This window comes from Lepisosteus platostomus, chromosome 14 (assembly GCF_059453375.1).
Source record: "Lepisosteus platostomus isolate fLepPlt1 chromosome 14, fLepPlt1.hap1, whole genome shotgun sequence".
Taxonomy (NCBI): Eukaryota; Metazoa; Chordata; class Actinopteri; order Semionotiformes; family Lepisosteidae; genus Lepisosteus; species Lepisosteus platostomus.
The window spans coordinates 5,937,283-5,959,129 of record NC_142624.1 but is presented as its reverse complement, the minus strand read 5'-3'; the positions used below and the strand labels follow the sequence as shown (position 1 = coordinate 5,959,129).

The 21,847-nt window shown below is 41.4% G+C and overlaps 1 protein-coding gene across 2 annotated transcripts in view; it reads left to right on the top strand.

Moving 5' to 3' along the window:
• bmpr2b (bone morphogenetic protein receptor type 2b) overlaps positions 1–21,847 on the top strand; it is a 166,320-nt gene that overhangs the window by 130,695 nt on the left and 13,778 nt on the right. The window contains exons 4-9 of one of the 2 annotated variants that reach the window (XM_088606701.1): positions 3,412–3,519; positions 6,290–6,378; positions 9,014–9,244; positions 11,880–11,994; positions 20,341–20,501; positions 21,677–21,824. In XM_088606701.1, the coding sequence (XP_088462827.1) occupies positions 3,412–3,519; positions 6,290–6,378; positions 9,014–9,244; positions 11,880–11,994; positions 20,341–20,501; positions 21,677–21,824 (852 nt within the window). Of the gene's footprint in view, positions 1–3,411; positions 3,520–6,286; positions 6,379–9,013; positions 9,245–11,879; positions 11,995–20,340; positions 20,502–21,676; positions 21,825–21,847 lie in introns of both variants that reach the window. The other variant, XM_088606700.1, reaches the window with a different exon arrangement.

Genomic DNA, 21,847 nt, shown 5'->3' with positions numbered 1-21,847 from the left:
GCCTACATGCCTGTCGGAATCTAAGCCTCATCTTCAAAGCCTGCGTTTTGTCAGTCGACTCCACCCAGCCCGAGCCGATTTCCTCCCTGCAGGGAGACAAGTCTGTAAATAGTGCTTTAATGTGTCTGGCTTTGGATACAGGAGGGGAAAGTACAGGTTCTCCTCTCTGGCCGGTTATTCCCTGTCTGTGTTGCCTACGGCAGCTTCCTAACAGTTTTTTTTTCGGCTGTGGGGATGAGTTTACACTTCTGGCTGAGCAGTCCTTGTAGTTTCCGGAGCGTTTTTAGAAATGAAAGAGAACAAGTGCAGTTTCTGACCCAGTAGTACTTTCACGATGGAACTTTTTCCATCGTTAATCACTGGCCCGGCTTGGTACTGTTGTGAAGTTGGCAACTTGTGTTTCTAGCGGTGGGGAGTTTCGTTCTTTGCCCGTGGCCGGTTTCTGTCCTTTGAATTGCTTCCTGAGTCGAGTTGTGAAGGTTCTTCCTCACTGTAAGCAGACGTTGTAATCCGCAGGGCAAGACTGTACCTCAGGAAGATCTCCCCGTCAGTCTGTCTGTCCATCCATTTTCTAAATATTTAATCCAATACAGGGTCACGGGAGCCTATTCCAGCTAGCAATGGGCACAAGGCAGGATACGCCCTGGACAGGCCACCTGTCCATCGCAGGGCAGGCATGCACAAACACAGACAGGCACACACTCACACCAGGGCCAGTTTTCCCAGAAACCAGTTCACCTCCAAGTACCTCTTTGGACTGTGGGAGGAAACCCACATAAACACAGGGAGAACATACAGACTCCACACAGATAGCACTCCAGGACCAGATGTGGACCCCGATCCCCAGGACTATGACTAGTAATCCTAAATGCTAAGCACTCTAACATTGTACCGCAGAGTGTAGTCATCTGCTCTATATTTGTGACATTCTGTAACAGTTTACAGTAACATAAAGATGTTTTCTGACCTCAGTCCACCTTTCCGTATAATCGAGACAAAATTCCAAACTGGTAAACTGAACTGAACTGCACGTTTTAAAATACGTGCTCGTATGGGAAGAACCGCTTCATTCTAAATTTCATAATGACTTTTAGTTTGATCTAAGGAAGTAGGTCCCGCGTAGATCAGCTCAATAATTTGAGTGCAAAACCCATATGACGGCTAACACAACATACAAATTTATCAGACAGATTCTGTGATTTGTGTTTCCTTCCTGAGTTTTTTGTTAGTAGGTTCTGAGATGCAGACTTCTGAAACATATAACCTCTTATTTTCTTAATTTTAGAATGGTATTTGATAAAGAAAGCGAATGTAAAGTGGTTAACAGTAAACTTCAAACAAGGCATTTTAAAGTAGGAGACCAGAATATACATTTTCCTGTGAATGGCAAACCATTGGAAGACTCTTACTAATATTGCTTAGCATTTTTATTTATTTAATACCTCTTTTCTTGGACAGAATTTGCGGCTGATTTGCCATAATCTTGAAATATGTGTGTGCTTTGGCACGTAAAGAGTTGTAATTCTTAAATATAAATGACTGCTGTAACAATTCTCTTGAGTACTGCTGGTATTTGTAATGAATTAAATAGAATTGGACAGGTTGGAATTACATTTTATTAAATGGATGTCACTTTAAATTTTCATTTTAATCATAAAAAAGCAACATAACATGTTGTTTAAGAGAAAGTAGCGAACCATGTCTTAGACCTCTCTAAAAGTCTAGTATGTCTTAGAGGGTGTGGGGGTGGAGGGTGGGATATTATGAGACAAAAAAAATGACACGTACAGCCAGTATGATTCTCCGTGTTTAGATGAAATTTCTGTCTTCTTTTTTGCTTTAATAGCAAAAAGAAGTGACCTACATAGGTAAAAGAGAGAGGTGGTATTTAAATTAAGCTGCTGTATCAGATCAAAGTTGTGCTTTGTGGCACTGCAGCTCCTAGTATGATAAGCACTGGAAATGAGGTGCTTGACTTACTTAAGGAAAGCTGTGTATTTGTGTTTCTTGAATAAACACAATTCTAAATAATTCATTTTAACGCTCATCCTTAATTCCGCAGACTAAGCATAATATCTGTGAAATGGTATTAATGAGATTAGTGTGGTAGCAGACTGTTTTCTTATTTTTGTTCCCAATAACTGGTCTGAGCTCTTTTTGCTTCTCTGGTACAGTCTCTTTGCCTTCTGTAGCTGTTATAGCGGCAGCTATATCACCCAGCTCAAAACCTACTGAAGCTCAGCAGGTCTGAGCCTGGCCAGTACCTGGATGGGAGACCTTCTGGGAAAGCTAGGGTTGCTGCTGAAAGAGGGGTTAGTGGGACCAGCAGGGAGTGATACCTGAGGGGCCTCCAGCATGAAGAGACATGCAGTGTATCCTCACATTATGTAATTTGTTTTACAAGCAGCAGTTTTTTTTTTTTTTGGTTCCTGTTCCTATTTGCATGAAGGGGCAGGAAATTGAAGAAAAACTTAATTTGGATCATAATTGCTTCTTTACTTTGAATTTGAACTTTGGCGGACCAGAGCATAGAGCTCTAGATCGAATTAGGACTTTGCAGCCTAAGGCAAGACATGTTCTTAGTAATGTATCTCAACCTGTCTGCATGTATGCAGTACTGCCTGACATAATGTACCTCAGGGTAATTGATGTGATGGGACACTGTGGTCATTTAAATGAGTCACCGGCAGAGGATTTTGAAGACAGAAAATTCATATAAAAGAGTAGTAAGGCCTAAATTCAGCTTAGAGTTTTTTTTTATAATGAAGATTAGAATAAACTGATCAGGGATATATTAGGGGAATGAACTCTCCTAAAGAAAAAGACAGACACCTGCAGTCTGGAACGTCTTAAATTCTTTCTCGATCTTTTTTAACTTCCTGATCTACTTAATATTACATTTTTTTTCAACTATAAATGGCACATCTTGATTGCATGCTAGAAACACTATATCAGTCAATAGGATTGCTCAACACGACCTTAGCAATATAGGTGATCCTCTTTTTTACTGGTTCCTACCATTTGTTTCACTCAGAGTTTTGTTGGCCTTGCAGTGCACAAAGCGCACGTGCTGGAGAGCAGAAGTTCTGTCTGCAGTTATGGCTAAACTCTGGCCAGCTCACCTGAGAAGATGCCCAATTTCCACTGAGTCCGTATTCCTGGATAGTGCAGAACGTGAACCACTGATAATACACAGAAGTTCTTTGGTGGGGGGAGGCAAAAATCTCTCTTACATCGTAAGTCGGTGATGGATCTTGAAGAGAAACCTCATTATTTTGATTTAATAGCTTTTCCTTTTGCAAGAGAACCCCTTAATTACACAACGTGGTGAAGTATGTCACACAACGTCTTTGGATTTTTTTCTGTGGGACTGAATCTTTTTCTCAGCGTTCTTCATGTTCTTCCTTGCAGATCCCCGGCCCCTGTACCGAGAGGAGACCATCGTCATTGCTTTGGCTTCTGTCTCTGTAGTGGCGGTCCTCATTGTGGCCCTGTTCTTTGGCTACAGGATGCTGACAGGTAGGAACAACTTTCTTCCTCAAGAAGATGGGGAATTGTAAGATCCTTAAGGCACTAGCTTGCAAGACGCTGCTAGTGGCAGCAACATTAGTTGCCAGATGATAAAGCGGTTCAGTATTCATCTGCTATAATTTGGCGGCAGTTCTGTAATCTGTAACAGCTGTTGAGGTACACCTGATCCACTTGCTTTGAGAGAAAGGTGTCCAAATTTGCACATAAATGGGCAGACATAATAATGAAGATCCTTTACCATATGCTTGGGATACGATCTTATTTCCTTTGCACCAGCAGCAGATAAACACGCTGGGTTTCTCCTGCACATGCTCGGTTTAATCCTACACAGAAACATTATTACTCTATTAAATACATCAGATTAAACAAGAACCAAAAGCTCTTATTTCATTTTTCTTTAATTTTCAAAAGATGTTCAATGTTTAGACCCTGGCTGCTGGGTCTGGTACAGGAGAGTTGCGTTTTAAATTGGGGAAGGAGCTATAGACTCCCTGTCGTATGAAAATGAGCACTCCCCTGTAATGGTTCAGGTGGGTAGCTGCGTCAGCATGCGTAGGCTGCAAAGGAACAAGTAATAGGTTTATTCCATGCTGAGAAAAAGAAGAAAGAAAACACGTTTCGGCCGTGGAGCCTTCTTCAGGTGTGTTGTGTTTTCTTTCTTCTTTTTTTCAGCGTGGAATAAACCTATTGCTTGTTACTCCCCTGTAATGGTTGCGTTTCAACAAAGTTCCTGTTCGCTTGAATTCATGCCAGTATTCTGAGAGTCTGGTTCAGGAAAGGGTCCCACATACCAGTGTGTATCTTTTTGTGATTTGTGGTTGCCGTTTTGTCAGTAATAAGCAACCTGCGGGTGCTCATTTTAATGTGGCACGGCCCTGGGGCTGTAATTACTGCAGCTACCTCGCCATTGAACTTCAGAAATATGATGTCAATGCCAACTGGCTTCCATCATGTTACTAGAGTCAGAAACTGTAAGCCTTGGGTGGCCCTCCTCCCTCCATGGTAATAAACCGGATTCCCTCAGAGTCGGGGACAGGGGATGTAACCCCTGGTGTTCTTCCTTCACCTTTACTGAAGCATCAGGGCAGCTGGTGCCTCCTGCCAGCTCATTCCCATGCTGCGGTTGTGCCCTTTCAGTGTTCCGCCTCTTTGGCTTGGCATCTCAATACCTGTCTGAACTATTATCGCCCTACTCCCCACCTCGCAACCTCCGCTCTTCAAATTCTGCCCTCCTTACTGTCCCCCAAGCCCGTCTACATTGTATGGGCGACAGGGCCTTCTCCTGCTATGCCCCCAAGCTCTGGAACTCTTTGCCCAAGGATATCAGAGAGTCACCTTCTCTAAACTCCTTCAAATCCAGACTCAAAACCTTCTTCTTTAGAAAAGCCTTTACTTAACTGGTTCCATTCTTCACCCCTCTGCTCTTCTTAGTACCACCTTCCACAGTCTCCTCTATTGTTATTTTTGTATTGTTGTAATTGTAATTGTGTCTTATCTTTTGAATTCTTCTTATTTATTGTTCTAGTCTTCTTATTTATTGTTATTGTCATCCTGTAAAGCGCTTTGAGAAGCCACCTTTAAAGGCGCTATATAAAATAAAGTTTATTATTATTATTATTATTATTATTATTATTATTATTATTTGGCAACATTTTTAACTCCGGCTAGGATGTGGCAGGAGTCGTGGGGCTCTATACCATTAGAGCCATGCATTACTGATCTTAAAATAGACATGAACTACGTACCTTCATCGGCTCATTATGTCTGTCCAAGGTGCAGTTGCAAGTGATAACTGGGGAACAAATCAGATGAAAAAACCCTGCTGGTTAAATGTGTGCTTGCCTCGCCTGCTGAATTCCAATCATTTTAAAAGCTCCTGCGGTACCTTAAAAAACTAAAAACACCTTCCTTTCAAAATAAAAACATTTCAGTTCCTTGTGTAACTCCCTATTGTATCCTGTGGATAGGTAATGGGGGAAAAAGGCATGAAGTCTCACCTAGCGTATTCATTTTAAAAAAGAAAGAGTCCTTGAAATCAAGATGGTAAAGAAGGTGAATTAAGGGGTCAGATGTACTGCTAAATATTTCAGTTTCTGATGTAGAACAGGACACCAAAGCAACTGTCTCCAGCAAAGAAATTGGTTGCCTAGACTATTTTGGGCAGCGTGGCTGCTGCGTACATGCTTTGAGAAAGTTCAAGCTGCCCGTCTGAGAAGAATATCTTTCATCCGCCGAAATTCCCTTGAACTTTGAGGGATGAATCCAGAAATCCAAAAGGCAGAAAGCAGTACTGTGCCGAAAAGGGCCTCAGACTCCAGGTTCATTTTCTGAGTCCCTTGGCATGAAACAGAACTGTCAAGGGGGAGTGCTAATACTTTCGTACTCATCAGCTCTTTGGTATCTGAAGTATGTTTGTAAAAATGTAATGAAAAATGTTACAAATTTGGAAAAATATAATGTCAATGGCAGAAGTTCTCAGGTTCACACAAAAAAAAAACAAAAAAAAATGTATTACAAAGAAGTGGGGGGTATTTGTATAAAACACTGACCTCTTTAATTCTTGTATTAAATGCCTTTTTGCACGTACAGTGACTATTGACTGTCGCAGTGCCTGCAATGAATACCATTCCGAGGACATGATCTTCCATGTAGTTTTGCCTTAAACCTGTGACAGTGGAAGAAGTGTCGGCCTTCTGCGCGACGCCACATGGCTGCACCTCTACAGTGATCCTGTGGTGCCTCTCTCTCCCCCCAGGAGACCGCAAACAGGGCCTCCACAACATGGACATGATGGAGGCGGCTGCCTCCGAGCCCTCCCTGGATCTGGACAGCCTCAAACTCCTGGAGGTAAGCGCACTAAGCCTCGTGATGGCTCTCCTCTGGTGTTTGTTAACACCGGCGATGAACATCATTTTTTATCTGATGTTCAGAAAATATACGGCATGTCATTGGCCTGGGTTTTTGAAAAGGCCATAGATACGTTAGCCCTATCAGCAATGTAAGAAGAGAGTAATTGACAGGTGTGGGTTTCCTCCCACAGTCCAAAAACATGCTGGTGGCTAACTGTATTCTGGGAAAATTGGCCCTGTCGTGAGCGTTCGTGTCTCTGTGTTCGTGTCTGACCTGCAGCAGACTGGAAGCGTTCCTGAATTGGAAGAAGCAGTTAAGAATGGATGAATGGAATATACCTTTTTCTGTCTTTATAACGAAACAACGCTCAGTCATGTCTTTTTGTAAGCCCCTTGCAGGGAGCCATTAGTGGCAGGCGGATGTGTGCAGACCTCTGCTTTCAGAATAAAAAACATTTGGAGGGTGTTTTGTCAATTTTCCAAGTTTTGCTTATTCTTAATAATTTGCCCCACCAAAATCCACTTCCTGCATTTCCTCCATGCTTATTAGCCACTGGTTTTTAAGGCTGATATTGCAGAGGAAAATCCAGAACCTGGAAAATTCAGGCCAACTCTAATGAAATATGGGTCCAAGTGTACTCTTGAGGGGCTTAGTGACATGGAGACCCACAAGAAGAAAAAAGATTGAACTTTTAAACTTTTAAGTACGTCACCCTTGACTATTACAGGCTTGGAGTCACAGTACAAGACGACACTGTGACTTCCCGAATGTATCGTTGCAAACAGTGTGTCTCCATTTTATTTTCATAACTGTGTAGGTGTGAAGGATGGTCATGTGACCTTGATTTCTTTTGTAGAAGGTATACAAGTTAAATGCTGTTACATATTAGTGTACCATATGTATATGCTGAATTATTTCTGTATTGCATGTATAACAAGACGAAAAGTATGTCAATATCTTTAATCTTCTCTGAAATAACATTTTGGATTCATAATCTCACTTCAAATCAGCCGGCAGATATATATCTTTTTCTTTTGGGGGGAAAAAAAACGCAGTGTTGTGGTTACACATGTTTCATCATGATATGTTGGGGAGGGACAGTGGCAGTTTTTAAATCATTGACTAACAGATTTATACCTCTGATTAATTGATGCAGTGGCTCTCAGTTCTGGACCTGGAATATACCTGTGTCTGCTGGTACTCACCAGTGATATATGGTGCCTGTAACTGATCGGCTTGCAGATAGAGACTTTTTTTTCTCCACTCATTGATTTTCGAAATACCCTAAAGTGCAACTTCAGCACACAGAACTTTATGGAACTTCCTGATTAAAAGTCTGCACTCTTATTTCTGACTAAAGAGGACCTAATAGGAAATCCAAACTCAAAACTCCCTTTTTTACCTACAGTATGTCTGATTGCCCTACATTCTATCTGTATAGGCTTCTGTGCTTGTCTTCTTTAGTTTTATTTTACTTTTTTCTTTATCACTATGTATAGCATCCTTGAGTAAGGAAGGGTGCTTTATAAATAAAAGTAATCATAACTCTTAAATTGAACATTTGTCAGCAGTGATAGTATTAAATTGTATTCCTAATTAAATATAAGACGTAAACATTATTTTACTAGTGCCATAATGATGGTTTCTTGAAAGAAATCTACAGTAAATCTGCAAAAAGACCAAATTTGTATGATGCTACACAGGTTATTAAAAGTATTTACAATCATATCAGTGATCTCACAGTTTCTGGGTCAGTTTTCTTGCCCAAGTAATTCCTTACTAAAGAAGCAGACTCTGGTATTGGGAACGATGGTGCCTAACTAATTTTTCCACAATGTCTCGGCACACTCTTATAAAAGACACACTTCACCTTAGAGTTTAGTTCTTTGTTTAAGTTCCAATCTCTTTTTGGCTGCTGCTGGTAATAATCGTCACTGTGAACGAATCTTTTGTCTTTGTAATAAAATTAAAATGTTGAAAAAATGTGGTGTACCTGATCCCAGAACCATGGTTGTGAGGTTTTCACTCAAGCGTTTTCTGCAAGAAGTTGAAAAGTTTCTATTTGATTTTCTGATTACCAGGAGCGTGATATCGCTTCTGTAAAAAAAGTGAGCAGCACTCAACTTTTCGGAAAGTTCTCCGTGAAGGGGGTGCTGTTTCTCTGTGTAGGTCATTGTTGCATTTGGAACCTGTTCCTCTTGTGGAAGTTGTTCTTGGAGGCTAATCCTCCTTCTTCAGTGGCCCCTGTTTTTTCTGCCATAAAAACTCAAAAGATATTGGCAGGGCCATTTTCAACTGAACCTGCTACTATGTTTCTAAAAACACAAGTAGAACCAGGCACAAAGTAGTCTTGGCGGATGTTATCACTTGTGAACCGTACAGGCAGGTGTACCACTTCCAACCAACTGTTTATGAAATGCAGGATCAATTTCACTTGGAAACTAGAGATAAAGTCTTCGTAAAAGGCAGAGAGGACTAACACAAAACACAGTAGGGCAGTTGTGAACGTGCGCGACAGGAACTCCGCTGTTATTAATACTAGCTACAGTGTACGTGCTTTCATGAAGCGGAGTTTTCCCTCACGAGGAAGTGGATGGATTCGAGCTAACCCTGTTTCCCCTTGCTCCACCAGCTGATAGGCCGTGGTCGGTACGGCTCGGTCTTCAAAGGCTCTCTGGACGAGCGCCCGGTGGCCGTGAAGGTCTTCAACTACACCAACCGGCAGAACTTCGTCAACGAGAGGAACATCTACAGGCTGCCCCTCATGGAGCACGACAACATCGCCCACTTCATCGTGGGCGACGAGCGGCTGACCACAGAGGGCAGGATGGAGTATCTCCTCGTCATGGAGTACTACCCCCACGTGAGTGCCCAGGGCGTTTTTTTCTTTGCAGTAGGCAGGGAACATGCCTTCCCTGGTGTCTTCTGTTTCGTTTTTTTTTATCCCACCAAATTTAACAAGGCCTAGCCCAGGTGTTTTCAGTGTTTTAACCCTATATGGCCTATACAGACCTGAAAGTCCAATTAGTAGAAAAAGTCTAATCATTTCAATGACTGCAAGTGGACAAAGGCCAGAACTCATCTTCCCGTGAGCTGGATGTGAGCAGTGGCTTTTAATTTAGGAATATCTCTTACTTTGTGCAATTGCAAATTCAGGCCATGAAGGGTTAATGCTTAATTTAATTAGTCTAGCGCATACGTCTCATGGTTTATCGGGGTACCAGTCAATTAACGAACAATAAGAATTCATGACATGAGGTGTGGAAAAGACTGACTGGAAAGGCACACCCCGATATTTGCAATTCTCGCACAGTAGTAGGCAATGCGCAGTCCACAGGCTCAGCACTAGGATTGTACTGGTTACAGACAGCCTTCTGTTTGTCAGACATAAAGTAAACCAGCACAAACCGTGACCCTCATGTGACGAAAATTCAGTTCGGCATGAGTTTAAGTCGAATGGGTCGTTTTGCCTCGTCTCAATGCCCTCAAACAAAAGTGCTAAGCAATTTAGTCTTCGTCATTGTGGATTCTTTTTGTGAGCATTTCATCTTTTTGAACTACAACGAAAAAACGCGTCGTTTTGGCCGAACATTTTCGGTATAATTTTCATTAAGAAAAAATAATTGAGGCGATGGATTTGAATCGTGTCCCCATGAATAGAAAGGTTTTCTGGGAGAAGGGCATTTGGAGATACATGACACATTCTTATGTACAATATATTTGAGACTTTGGTTTATTCCATAGACCTGGGTTAAAAAGTCTTAAAATAATGCTTTGAATTTTATTCAAAAATTACAATGTTGCATCTGTTAGAAAAATCTGTAGTTAAGGAGGCTGTTCTCCTTTATTATTGCTGATATTATAGCGCAGTGATACCAGTCAGTATTATTTGACAAAAGCCAGCTGAAAATCTGAGACCTTTTGGTCTAAGGTAAAAAAAAATTGGGTGGTTAAAACTTTGAAATGCACCGCACACAACGAACGTACCTTCGTACAGTACCTTTTGGCTTGTACCTTGAGAAAATCCTTCTGCACGAACAATTCCAAATACCCTGCGGAGGATTCATTTGAAGAAAGAGCAGCTCCGCGCTGCAGGGTGGTGGTGTTCAGGCCACACACAAAGCAGAGCGGAGAGGAGAATGCAGCAAAGTGTCTGGAGTGTCACACAGGCTGCGGCACAGCTCCGCAGTGCTCAAAAAGCGTCTCAGTGCCTTGGGTACCTCTTAATGAGGAGGCTGTGTCAGTAGAGTGTGATTGTGCAAGTTACCAGGCACGTTGTTCGCAGAATAAGAACGCAGGGTGACTGTTTTCTACCTGTGCCTCATTATCGTGGCATGTGTCTCGCAGGAATATGGTAATCTGCCAGAAGAGAAGACATAAGGCATAGGTCCTGAACACATACAACAATTGTCAGTAGCCCAGCATATTTTTTTTTCACGGTAGCACACATGATTGGGACATGTATTTTAAAAAAAAGTTTCACTTTCACCTATGTCGACACATCTGCGAAACATTCCTTGCAAAGTAAATATATTGCTTTATGTTAAAAAAAATCACTTTTGTATTTCACGGTAAAGGATTCCGGTAGATGTCGGGAAAAGATACATCCTCGAATGGTGACTTTGTCTGAAGAACAGTACTGTTCACTCCTCAGGAGGGAAGAGCAGTAGGCACTGTTGGTTAACAGTGCTTCTCTTTTCTGGCATCCCTCTAAAATAACTCTCTGCACAGGTCTTGCATGACAGCAAAAATCCTGTAATTCACATCATGCAGCATTCACAGCAAATATAATTACTAGCTGCCTCTGGTGTCTCTCTTGAAGTGCCAGACTATATAGAGAAAAGCGAATTCCTCAGGCTCTTTATGCATTAAAGCAAGACTGCAGCATGACATTGAAGCCTCCTGTTTTAATGCAGTATGCAGGACATTTTTAGTTATTAGTTAATACATTGTAGTTAAAGTTTGATCTGGTGCCACAAATATTCTCTTTTTAAATCCTTTTTCTTGTCTAATGTCGAGACCTTAAAAGTCCTTTCTTCCAGATCATATATTTGGCTCATTTTTGCCTGTGTTTTCTAATCTTAAAAGCAATATTAACTTTATAATTAAAAATATAAATCCTTTTTTTAACCAGTTGGGTCAGCTGAGAACACATCGTTATTTACAGTGATCATCTAGCCTAGAAACATACATCATGGCTACACTGTTTATCAGAGCAGTGAAGCCATTCATAAAGCAGAAAAATGGTTTCTATTCCAAGATTTTGTCTGGCGTACAGGCTGTGTTCAGTGCCAGCATCTAGCTGTTCTTCATTAAATTCATGGCTCTGGTATAGGGGCAGGCAACATTTGGTCTCTCAATCCTTTCCATTGGAAGTGTTCTTTCTGGGAAAGCGGTAATCGGTTAAGTGATCTTGATTAGTTCTTCAAATTAAAGTGCGATCCCAGCCCTGGGTGGGATTTGGGAATGCTGATGTGTCCCCCGTTTCTGTGTTTCAGGGCTCCCTGTGCCGCTATCTCAGCCTGCAGTCTGGAGACTGGGTGAGCTCCTGTCGCCTGGCACACTCCGTGACGAGAGGGCTGGCCTACCTCCACACCGAGCTGCTGCGAGGAGGTGAGGGACATGTGCTCCCAGCTGCACGGGCTTACTGGGAGAGGCTGACCATCACTGATGGCTGGCCGGTCTGGTTATTGAAAGGTTGTTTCAGTTCCGCAGTGAAGGTTTAACGTTTGTTAAACACTCCGCTCAATGCGCTTTACAGGTAATGGGGAATCCCACTACCACCACCAATGTGCAGCCCCACCTGGATAATGCGACGGCAGACATAGTGCGCCAGTAAGCTCACCACACACCAGCTATCAATGGGGAGGAGAACAGAGTGATGAAGCCAGTTCATAGGTGGGGATTATCAGGAGGCCATGATTGGTAAAGACAAGGCGGAAAGTCTGAAGCCTTCATTTCCCCTCTTGCAAGGAGAAGCAGGATGTTTTTATTTTTGAATTCGTACTGCAGGGGTGCTGATTTAATCAATGGCAAATTAGACAATATTTTTTATAAAAAGCATTTTTTAATGTTCAGGTGGGAAGCTGCTCACACCTGAAGAAGGCTTCACGGCCGAAACATTGTGTTTTCTTTCTCCCCTTTTTTCAGCATGGAATAAACCTATTACTTGTATTTTTTAATGTTGTCAACTGCAGAACATTCACACAGCATTTTTTTTTTAATTTAAAGTTTGGAAACACTGACGTTGAAGAAGCTGCTAATGAAACAGTCTGAGGTGTTTTTATTTTGATACATCATTTACATTTTCTGCACAGCTGGGGAAGTCATAAAAAAGGCAAATGTTAGAATATGTAGTTAAAAGTTCATTCAGTCAAGAATGTTTTAGTGCAGCAAAGACTGGCCAGATGCAGTTCAGTAAACAAAACACAAAGAACACTTTATTTTTTTGTTGGGTGGTTTTTCGTAGTAAGGTAAGTGAAATGAAACACATTGGATGCTTTTGATATTATAGTGGGTGCATTTAATGTTGATTCATCTTTCTGATTATGTAAATACAACACAAAATACATTTTGTTTCTATTTTTTTTTGGATGTGTTAATGCCTAATTTTCACCAAAAGGTGGTCGTTTCCTTACTGTGTTGGATGGGGGTCTTACTGTAATTGTCAAATATTTTTTTTAAAGGAAAAATCCTTGACTTTCAAAACATTTGCTTTATTTCTTAATAGTAATTGTCATATTATAAACTCCGTAAAAGATGAGATATTGTTTTGCAAGTATTGCTTTTTTGTCTGTAGAACAGACAGTAGAGACAGAATTCCTTAAAACCCATTTGAATGAACGTCTCAAACTTTTCTTTCAGTGAGTGAAGGGTCTTTTTAATGACAGCTACGCGATATCCAAAAATGTATGCTACACTTTTACATTCCCTTCATTTGTGCTCATTTTCGAAGTAGGAAAAGAGTAAATGGGGGAACCTTCTCCAGCGTAAAATATTGTGGAAATATTTTCCTGTTTTCCTGTTACTAACCACATTCTGGAAATGCGTTCACAGAGGCGTCAGTGGTTGGAATTGAAACATGTTTGCATATTATTCAGTTTCCTTGTTTTGTGACTCAGGCAGACTCCCCTGACTCCCCCAGAGTGTCAAGGGGAAGGCACAGTGACCAGAATTCAAAGTGGGAAAGCCGAAGCCCTTTACTGAGCGCTTTCCTGACGTCTTTCCCATTCTGAGCACATCACAGCCTCCTGGACAGAGGCCAGACTGAGCCATCGCTCTCATTCAGGGGAGCGATGAACAGCCAGCATTCGCTCAAGACAATCACAGTCAGCTCCCAGAATCTGTGTGAGGGAATGTGTCCTTCCCTTTGAAAGGCTGTAATCCGAGGTCCTCTTTGAATATACGGCCAACACGACACATTTAAGAAAGAGCTTACCCCTCTGTCTAATGCCAGCTTAGTCCACTGGCTGTTTCAGTGCGGTTGCCAAGTATTTGGACAGTTTAAAAGGAAGCCAAGCGGAGCTACAGCAGCTCAGTCCCACCTATTTTGAAAACATAAGGCTTGCTAGTGTTTCTGAGGGTTAAGGTTTTTTTTTTTTGTTTGTGTTAGCTGTCTATACCCCTAAGCTTCTATCACTGGCAGTGAAATATGAAGGGCAGTCCGTGATAAAGGGAAAAGGCTCTGGTACGTTTGTGGAAAAAGTGCCTTTTGGAGAGAAAAGTATGGTAAAAAGAAGCTGTTTTATGCTTTAAAATTTCAGAACACCCTGACGCAAGACTGTAAAGGTAGACCCGATAATCGTGCAGTGCAGTTTGAAAACCCTTACTCAAATCTGAGATGTCGGATATGTTGTTAGTCGTCCCTGATTAGGTTTGCTAGTATTTACTGTGCTTTACTGTACTGTATTTTAAGGCATGAGAATGACGGAGCCGTCAGGAGAGTGAAAGCTCACAATTTTTATTTCAAAGCAAACGCCACAAACAGCCTCAAGAGCCAAAAGGAGAAATCTGAGGTTTACTGCACATTTCAGGATTTAAGGAAGGCTAGCCAACATCAGCTAAATAGTGGCAGTACATTCTGCCTCCAGACTTCTCTTCTTTAACACTAGGACCTCTGGGGCCGGATCCTTTCGGTTCAACTGATGAAGCAAAATAAAAAATGGAGACTTCCTTTTTCATAGGCTGTCATCTGCCTGGTCAACTAGGAAAAACTATACGCTGGTCAGCTAAGCTATCCCAGAAAGTGTCTCGCATAAGTCAGTTACTGTACATCACAATTTTGGTATCTTTACTTTGGCACGTGCAAATGTAAAGTTCCCTGTATATTTGAAAATCATTTAAGATGTGTATTCTGAATGGATGACATTCACTTGATTGCACTTGTACATTTGCTCTATTTCATAGTAAGGTCCTTAGCTTGCATTGCTGTGTAAATGTATTGGAAATGCACAGTGTATATTGCTGTCTTGCACTGTAATATGCTTATGTAGCATTTCAGATTTTCTTCTGCTACTTGAGGCACACTGATTTATAAGTTCACCCCGTTTCGTTCTTGAAACAATTGACTGTATGTTGACAGCCTGAACTTGCAAACTGTCAGATATAATTTCCTCTTGTACACTTATGGATTGGACCACAGGCACACACTTGATGATCTTTTGCAGGAAGGAAAAAAAGTTTAGGAAGCTGTTGAAGGCCGTCCTGCAGGTTCAAGGAATCGCACTCCACTGCCTCTGCGGTCCTGTGTCCGGAGCTGTAGCGCGAGATGAGAGTGCACATTGGCCCAGTGTGGCCCAGTGAGCCACGTCTCCACAAGTGATGTCAGGCTTGCAAAATCCACGAGGGGAAGAAAGTGTGCTTATCTAGGTCAAGGCTGCCTGCTTGCAACAGTAGTTTTTACGGTGCTTTTGTATGTCAGCTTGAGCTTACTCAACTCGGGAGATACTTTATCCAAAGGCTATGAAATAAGAATGGAGACTTGCTTTATCCAAGTTTTCAACACTGTGTAATTTGCATTTTAGTTTTAAAGAATTGTAGAAATGTTGTTATATGCAGTGATGGTAAGAAATGCATCACAATCGATTTTTATTGTAGAAACACAGGGGCTGAAAAGTCTCAACGCCAATAGGAGTCAAAAGGCAGGCTTTTTTTTTTCAGAACTTGCCTTCCCTTCGCTCTCTCGAAGGAGAAGATTGGTTTATATCACAGAATTTTTGCAGGAACAGTAGATTCACGGCCATGCACTCATGACCAAATAGAGAACAGTAGTAACAGTAATTCACCATCAGCTCGTTTTCTCACATGATGGTAATTGCAATAAGTCTGGAGGATCAATGACAATAACTCATCATGTTCTGTCAATCATTTTCCTTATTGTAGATGGACTTATGCATGCAAATTGAATTTCTGCCAGTTATTTGAGCTTTTCCTTAGCCTGAAATAGTTGATAGTTTGTCGTGTTCCTCCAAAACTCAAGACTGAGGCTAAAATGAATTTGTAGACTCCCTCTAAGAAGACAAAGGTGACTTTAGCCACCTTCCACACAGGTGGTGTCTTGCACTGAAATCTTACTTTTTAAAGAACTGGACTCTTTGGACTGACTTGTACGTAGGAGGAAGGCTGCTTTTGCATATTCTTTAAGTGGCTTAAACTGTTGCTTGATGTCACTGTCTTAGTTTGTTCTCAAGTCGAAACTGAGCTTTGAGACAGACTAAGTGAAATATCTTTAAGTGCAGTATACCGGGAAGTCAGAAAGCATAAAAACCAAACCTTTTAAGACCTCTTAAAATAGTACTCTCTTATTTTAAATGAGTCCTGCTTATGTTACGAAGAATAAAGTTAATGTGCTGTACAATGGAGTAATTAATCATATTTTTGCGCAAAATAGCCTTTATCCTTTTTGTGCATTCGTTTCCTGTCTTAACAGGATTGTAAAAGGTTACGTAAGATTTTGATTGCCTTACAATAATGTAATTGTGGAATATTTGAATATCCTTTTTGAAGTATTCTTTTGTTTGCTTTTTTTCATTACGAATGTTTTGTTTTAACAATTAAGTATACTCTTCCATTTCAAAAACCAATCCTGTCCTTTCTTTTCATAGCATGCCTGAAGCCCAGTCTAGTTTGCAATCCAGGCGCGGAGATACTCTTCCTACGTTCACAGCCAGGGCTCAAGTCCCACCTGATCTGCCCTAATGAACACAGCAGTAAAAGAGTCAGAAGGTTCACCCAGATACCTTTTGCTTATGTTGTAGTAATGTTGAAATCTGATATTAAGCCGACACCAGCTCATTAATAATTAATTGTACTCTGCACAAATGTCACATTTTATAACCTTTTGATTTTCTCTATATCCAGGCCATTAACATGGTTTTTCGACACCAGTTTTTATTCAGGAATGCAGTTATTGGCGTTGGCATAATCTAGATTTATGTAAAGACTTCAGCGTGTTCCAATAAAGTCTGGAGTAAGCATACATGTGCAGTAGGATCAGGTTTTGGCCAAATCTGAGGTATTCCCACTGATTTTTTAAATAATAACTATCGCTCCTCTAATGTTTCTGGACAGATCTATATACCTCACCAACACATACAGTATATTTAGGGCAACTTCATCTCAACTCTAGATGTAGAGAAATAAAAAAGTTAAGAATTGGACCTAATATTAAGGTAATTATGAGAAAGCCTAAGATGTTTTTTTTTTCTACACTGACCTTTTTCCATGTGTCCACAAATTAAAAAGTTGAGCATGTGTCTGGACCATATCAATCAATACAAGTAAGGTCCAAGAGGACCACAGTGTCCAGCACCAGAATGACCGATCTTGACATTGGCAGAGTGTTCTGAAGCATGGCGTGACCTACTGTAATAGGCACAGAATTGCAGCTTGTGATAGTTTGTTTTGCAGTGAATTTCCCATTTAAGGAAGTGTAATTATAAACCACACAGAGCGCACTGACATCTGGAAATAGGATAGCATTTTTGATGGCAAATGGTCTGTTACCTAAGGGACTGCATTTTTGCTATGGTATTACAAGATTGGTTTAGGAAATAGTTTGGCTAGAGATAATGTATTACACAATAAGACAAATAATTAATAGGCCGTATTAGAATCAATGTAGTCATAACCGGTACCCAGTTGTCAGAAAATATTCTTTATTATTTTTGGCCTCATGGAACCAGTTTATCGGATTGTTGCAGGATGTCTTTTTCCCTACTCACATTCATGTTCGTAAGACCGTTTTTCCCATGGTTCAGCAGCCAGGAATTTCGCTCTCTGGTCATCAAACCACAGGCCTTCTCAGCACAGGATGGGTTGAGCCTTTACAGAGGACGACAGTATGGTTCCTCGGCATATTTATCTTTAAAAAAAGGGCAGAGCGGTGGCACTGTGGCTAAGGATCTGCGCCTGTGGCTGGAAGGTTGCCGGTTTAAATCCCGCGGCTGGCAGAGGAATCCTACTCCGTTGGGCCCCTGAGCAAGGCCCTTAACCCCAACTGCTCCAGGGGTGCCGTATAAATGGCTGACCCTGCGCTCTGACCCCAAGCTTCTCTCCCTGTCTGTGTGTCTCATGGAGAGCAAGCTGGGGTATGCGAAAAAGATGAATTCCTAATGCAAGAAATTGTATATGGCCAATAAAGTGATCTTATCTTATCTTATTGACTGCCCTCTAGTGGTAGGAGAACCTTATGACAGACCTATGCCAAGAAATGTACCAAGAAACACGTTATATTAAGAGACATTTTAAAATCTGTTGGTTTTTTTTTGGTTTCACTTGCATGTGTTTGCAATTAACCTGTATTTATATCTAGGAAACCCCTTGGTCTGTGTCTGTTTGGTAAATTCCTGAGGGACAAAATGCTTCAAACCTGCGACGTGACATCCTCAGTGTATTTGGTTTCCAGCACACCACTACTAAACCACATATGCCGTCAGAGATCTTGTAGATAGTCGTACACTAAAACTCCTGTAGCTTGTTCGTTTGTCTTGTTTCCCTCAGTTTCCTACTGCAAAAAAAAAAGATCAGACAAGGCGTTGCTATTGATGGGAAAGAGTAAAAATAATGCATACCATTCTTTATGACATATCACACACATACACATTGTGGAAACATGCACGCAATCATTAAAGAAGATATGATGCACAAACTCGCACAATGCTTTTGAAGCTCCGAACAAGTCGTTACATGCAACCAAACCTTTCAAAACCATTCCAAGATGTTAGGCTTCTCTCTTTTCTTCTATCTTGCATTGCTGCATTTCAAAATAATGCGGTCAACTCTGTTGTTTTAGAGAATATCATCATGTATCTTTGTGCCGAACAACAATCAAGTAACATTGCTGCCGAAAGGCCTCAGTGGATTGTGCGCTGATCGATGAATGTCAGTAGAGAACTCTCAGAGGTTTCTGGGACAGTGCAGTTCAATTATTATTTTAAATGTGGAATTCAGTTAACTTACAAACTGTCACCCTGTAGCACCCTTTTTATATTTCATTAATATAGACATTGTTGATCATTGTTGTACATCTGCTTTTGTTTCTTTACACTGTTTTTGCATTTGATTCAAATGTTACTAGAATCAGTAGATTACAGGGGATGGATGAATGGAAAATGATTTGAAATGGTCTTTATTTGTTGCTTGATTTTTCAGATGCACATTATCAGTGAGTTTGCTCAAATGAGCCTGTAAGGCTTTCTTTTGCAAGCCTTTCTTTTTCTTCCTTCGACAGATTTCAGCCTGTTCTTTTTAATCAGTTTTAAGTCAGCTCTAATTGTAACATCAAACAGCATTATCCACTACAGGTGCTCCTGCCTGACGTTTGACTTAAGATTCATCACATCAGCACAGATACTTCCCCTGTCATACTTTCTCATCGTGAAAAATGCCTGGGCAGCGATTTCTATTCCTCTGAAGAGAGTGCTGCGCACAGCATGCGCCATTAACATACAGAGTATTAAACACTAACGTTGCTGAGCTATTTTCCCTTTCGTGTTTGCCGCAGTTTGGATCACATACTTAGACATGTCTGTTTCTTTTCTATTCGTGTACCACACGCCCTAAATTAACAAAAAGAGTGTTCGACTTCTCCTATAAGGGGCATGGGGAGTGAAATTCTGCAGAGCCATGCTGCCTCTTGTTACGTTTCATTTTTCAATTTGAACGTGTTTTCACATTGTTAGAGAGTGGATGTTGGAACAGCAACTCCAGTCTTTCAATGGAAAGAATAAAGGTGCATCTGCTCTCCTTTATTTATTCCTCAAAAAGCTTCTTCTGTCTAGTTAGGATCTTCCTTCCATTTGAAGATGTCAGCACCTCTGCTGCTTCATTTAATGGCGTGTTCCTGACAGTCAGCCTGTCTCTCTCGGTAGCTGGGGCTCTCCTGCAGGTGCATGGTGCGATTGTCATTTCCCGGCTACCTCCCACACCTGCCGAAGGCAGTGCATGTTTGTAGAGAGAGGGCTGTCGGATATCACAGTTGGCAACACCAACAGCTGCACCCTCTCGGATGGTTGCCAGCTGACAGTCTGTCACAGACAAGTTGCATTCAACATAGTGCGTGTACTTCCAAGTGAGAGCAGCGACTGGACCAAGATTGTATTGCGTGGGTTCAAATCCCCCTTCCTGACAGCTTCTCTTTTGGGGCGGGGCGGTGGCTCTGTGGCTATGGATCTGTGACTGTGGCTGGAAGGTTGCTGGTTCGAATCCCGCGGCCGGCAGAGGAATCCTACTCCGTTGGGCCCCTGAGCAAGGCCCTTCACCCCAACTGCTCCAGGGGTGCCGTATAAAGAGCCGACCCTGCGCTCTGACCCCAAGCTTCTCTCCCTGTCTGTGTGTCTCATGGAGAGGAAGTTGGGGTATGCGAAAAAAGACAAATTCCTAATGTAAGAAACTGCATATGACCAATAAAGTGATATCTCTTATCTTATTTTTGTAATTCCCCTACTGGTCTTGAAACAGATAACTACAAGCCCGCGGTGTCACACCGGGACCTGAACAGTCGGAACGTGCTGGTGAAGAACGATGGCACGTGTGTCATCAGCGACTTTGGGCTGTCCATGAAGCTCACCGGGAACAGGCTGGTGAGGCCAGGAGAGGAGGACAACGCCGCCATCAGTGAGGTGGGCAGCTGCTTTTCTACTGCTGGGACAAGCGATAGTGACAAGTGAAGTGTGTCACAGTAATATGGTCTGGTTTCCCCAATAAATCTACACTATAAATTCTGTAAAGGTTTGCCAAGCACTTTATCATGATAACAAACTGCTGAAGAATGTCACTGGATCACCAAAACGTGGTCTTAATTAAGACGAGGTCTTAATTTTTGCCAGGTTTTTAAAGTATGCTAAAAAAAGTGTTTGAAATACAAATAATATTGCTTTGTACAGGAAAAGAGAACTTCTTGCATAATTATACTTAAATGTGTTTGTATGCAGTTCAAACCTAAAGATGTCTTATCAATATATCCAGACTCCACTACGTGAAAGGTTAAAAATTATTGTCCACATTGTTTTAATAAAAACCTCTTTGTTAATAAGCAGATATGGATACAGGATATTCAGTCAATGTTGGCTTATAAGTTGAGCTGCCTTAAAGGGATTTCCAGATATTCCCTTTTTGGTGTTTTAAAATGTCTCTTAAAATGGGCAGGAAATATTAATTAAGAAGACTAACGTTGCAGGTTAAGACGAGCAGTTCACCTTCATCCAACACATTGCACCATTCTGATTCCAAAGTGTTAGAAGGTTGTCTCAGCAATTGGTAATGATAAGGTATGGGCTGAAAATTAAGGGAAAGATGTGAGGACATTTTGCAACAAATGTATTTTTAAGACCAGTTAACTCTGCACAAAATGTTCTTCATCTAATTAAAGAATAACAATAGACAGAAATGAGAAATGCTTAGTTCCATAATCATTACGCTTATCAACTACAAGGATTTTTACACTGCAAGCTGGATTCATTTAACTAAAAAATATTCCAACGAATATAAAAATCTTGAGCAAACAGGAGAACAGTGTTTATAGCAGCACTGACATTTAATCCGAGTGGCAGATAAGGCTGAAATGTCCCCAGTTTCAAAAAGGAAACATTATTCTTAATTATATTTAAAGCAGTGTGTGGTTCATTTTAGGAACCACGTGTCCTGTAGGATGGAGCAGGGTTTGGAAAGATCATGAGTGGGACATGATCTTTGAGCTCAAGGGCTAGGTCGTCCTTGTGAATTAAAACTAGTCCCCCAGGTTGAATAAGGGATTCCATTTAAAACTGATTTTAATGGAGGTTTCGATCTGTTTCAGGTGGGAACCATTCGCTACATGGCACCAGAGGTTCTGGAGGGAGCAGTTAACCTGCGAGACTGCGAGTCTGCCCTGAAGCAGGTCGACATGTATGCCCTGGGGCTCATCTACTGGGAGATCTTCATGAGATGCACAGACCTGTTTCCAGGTGGGGTATCCCGCGCAGAGCTC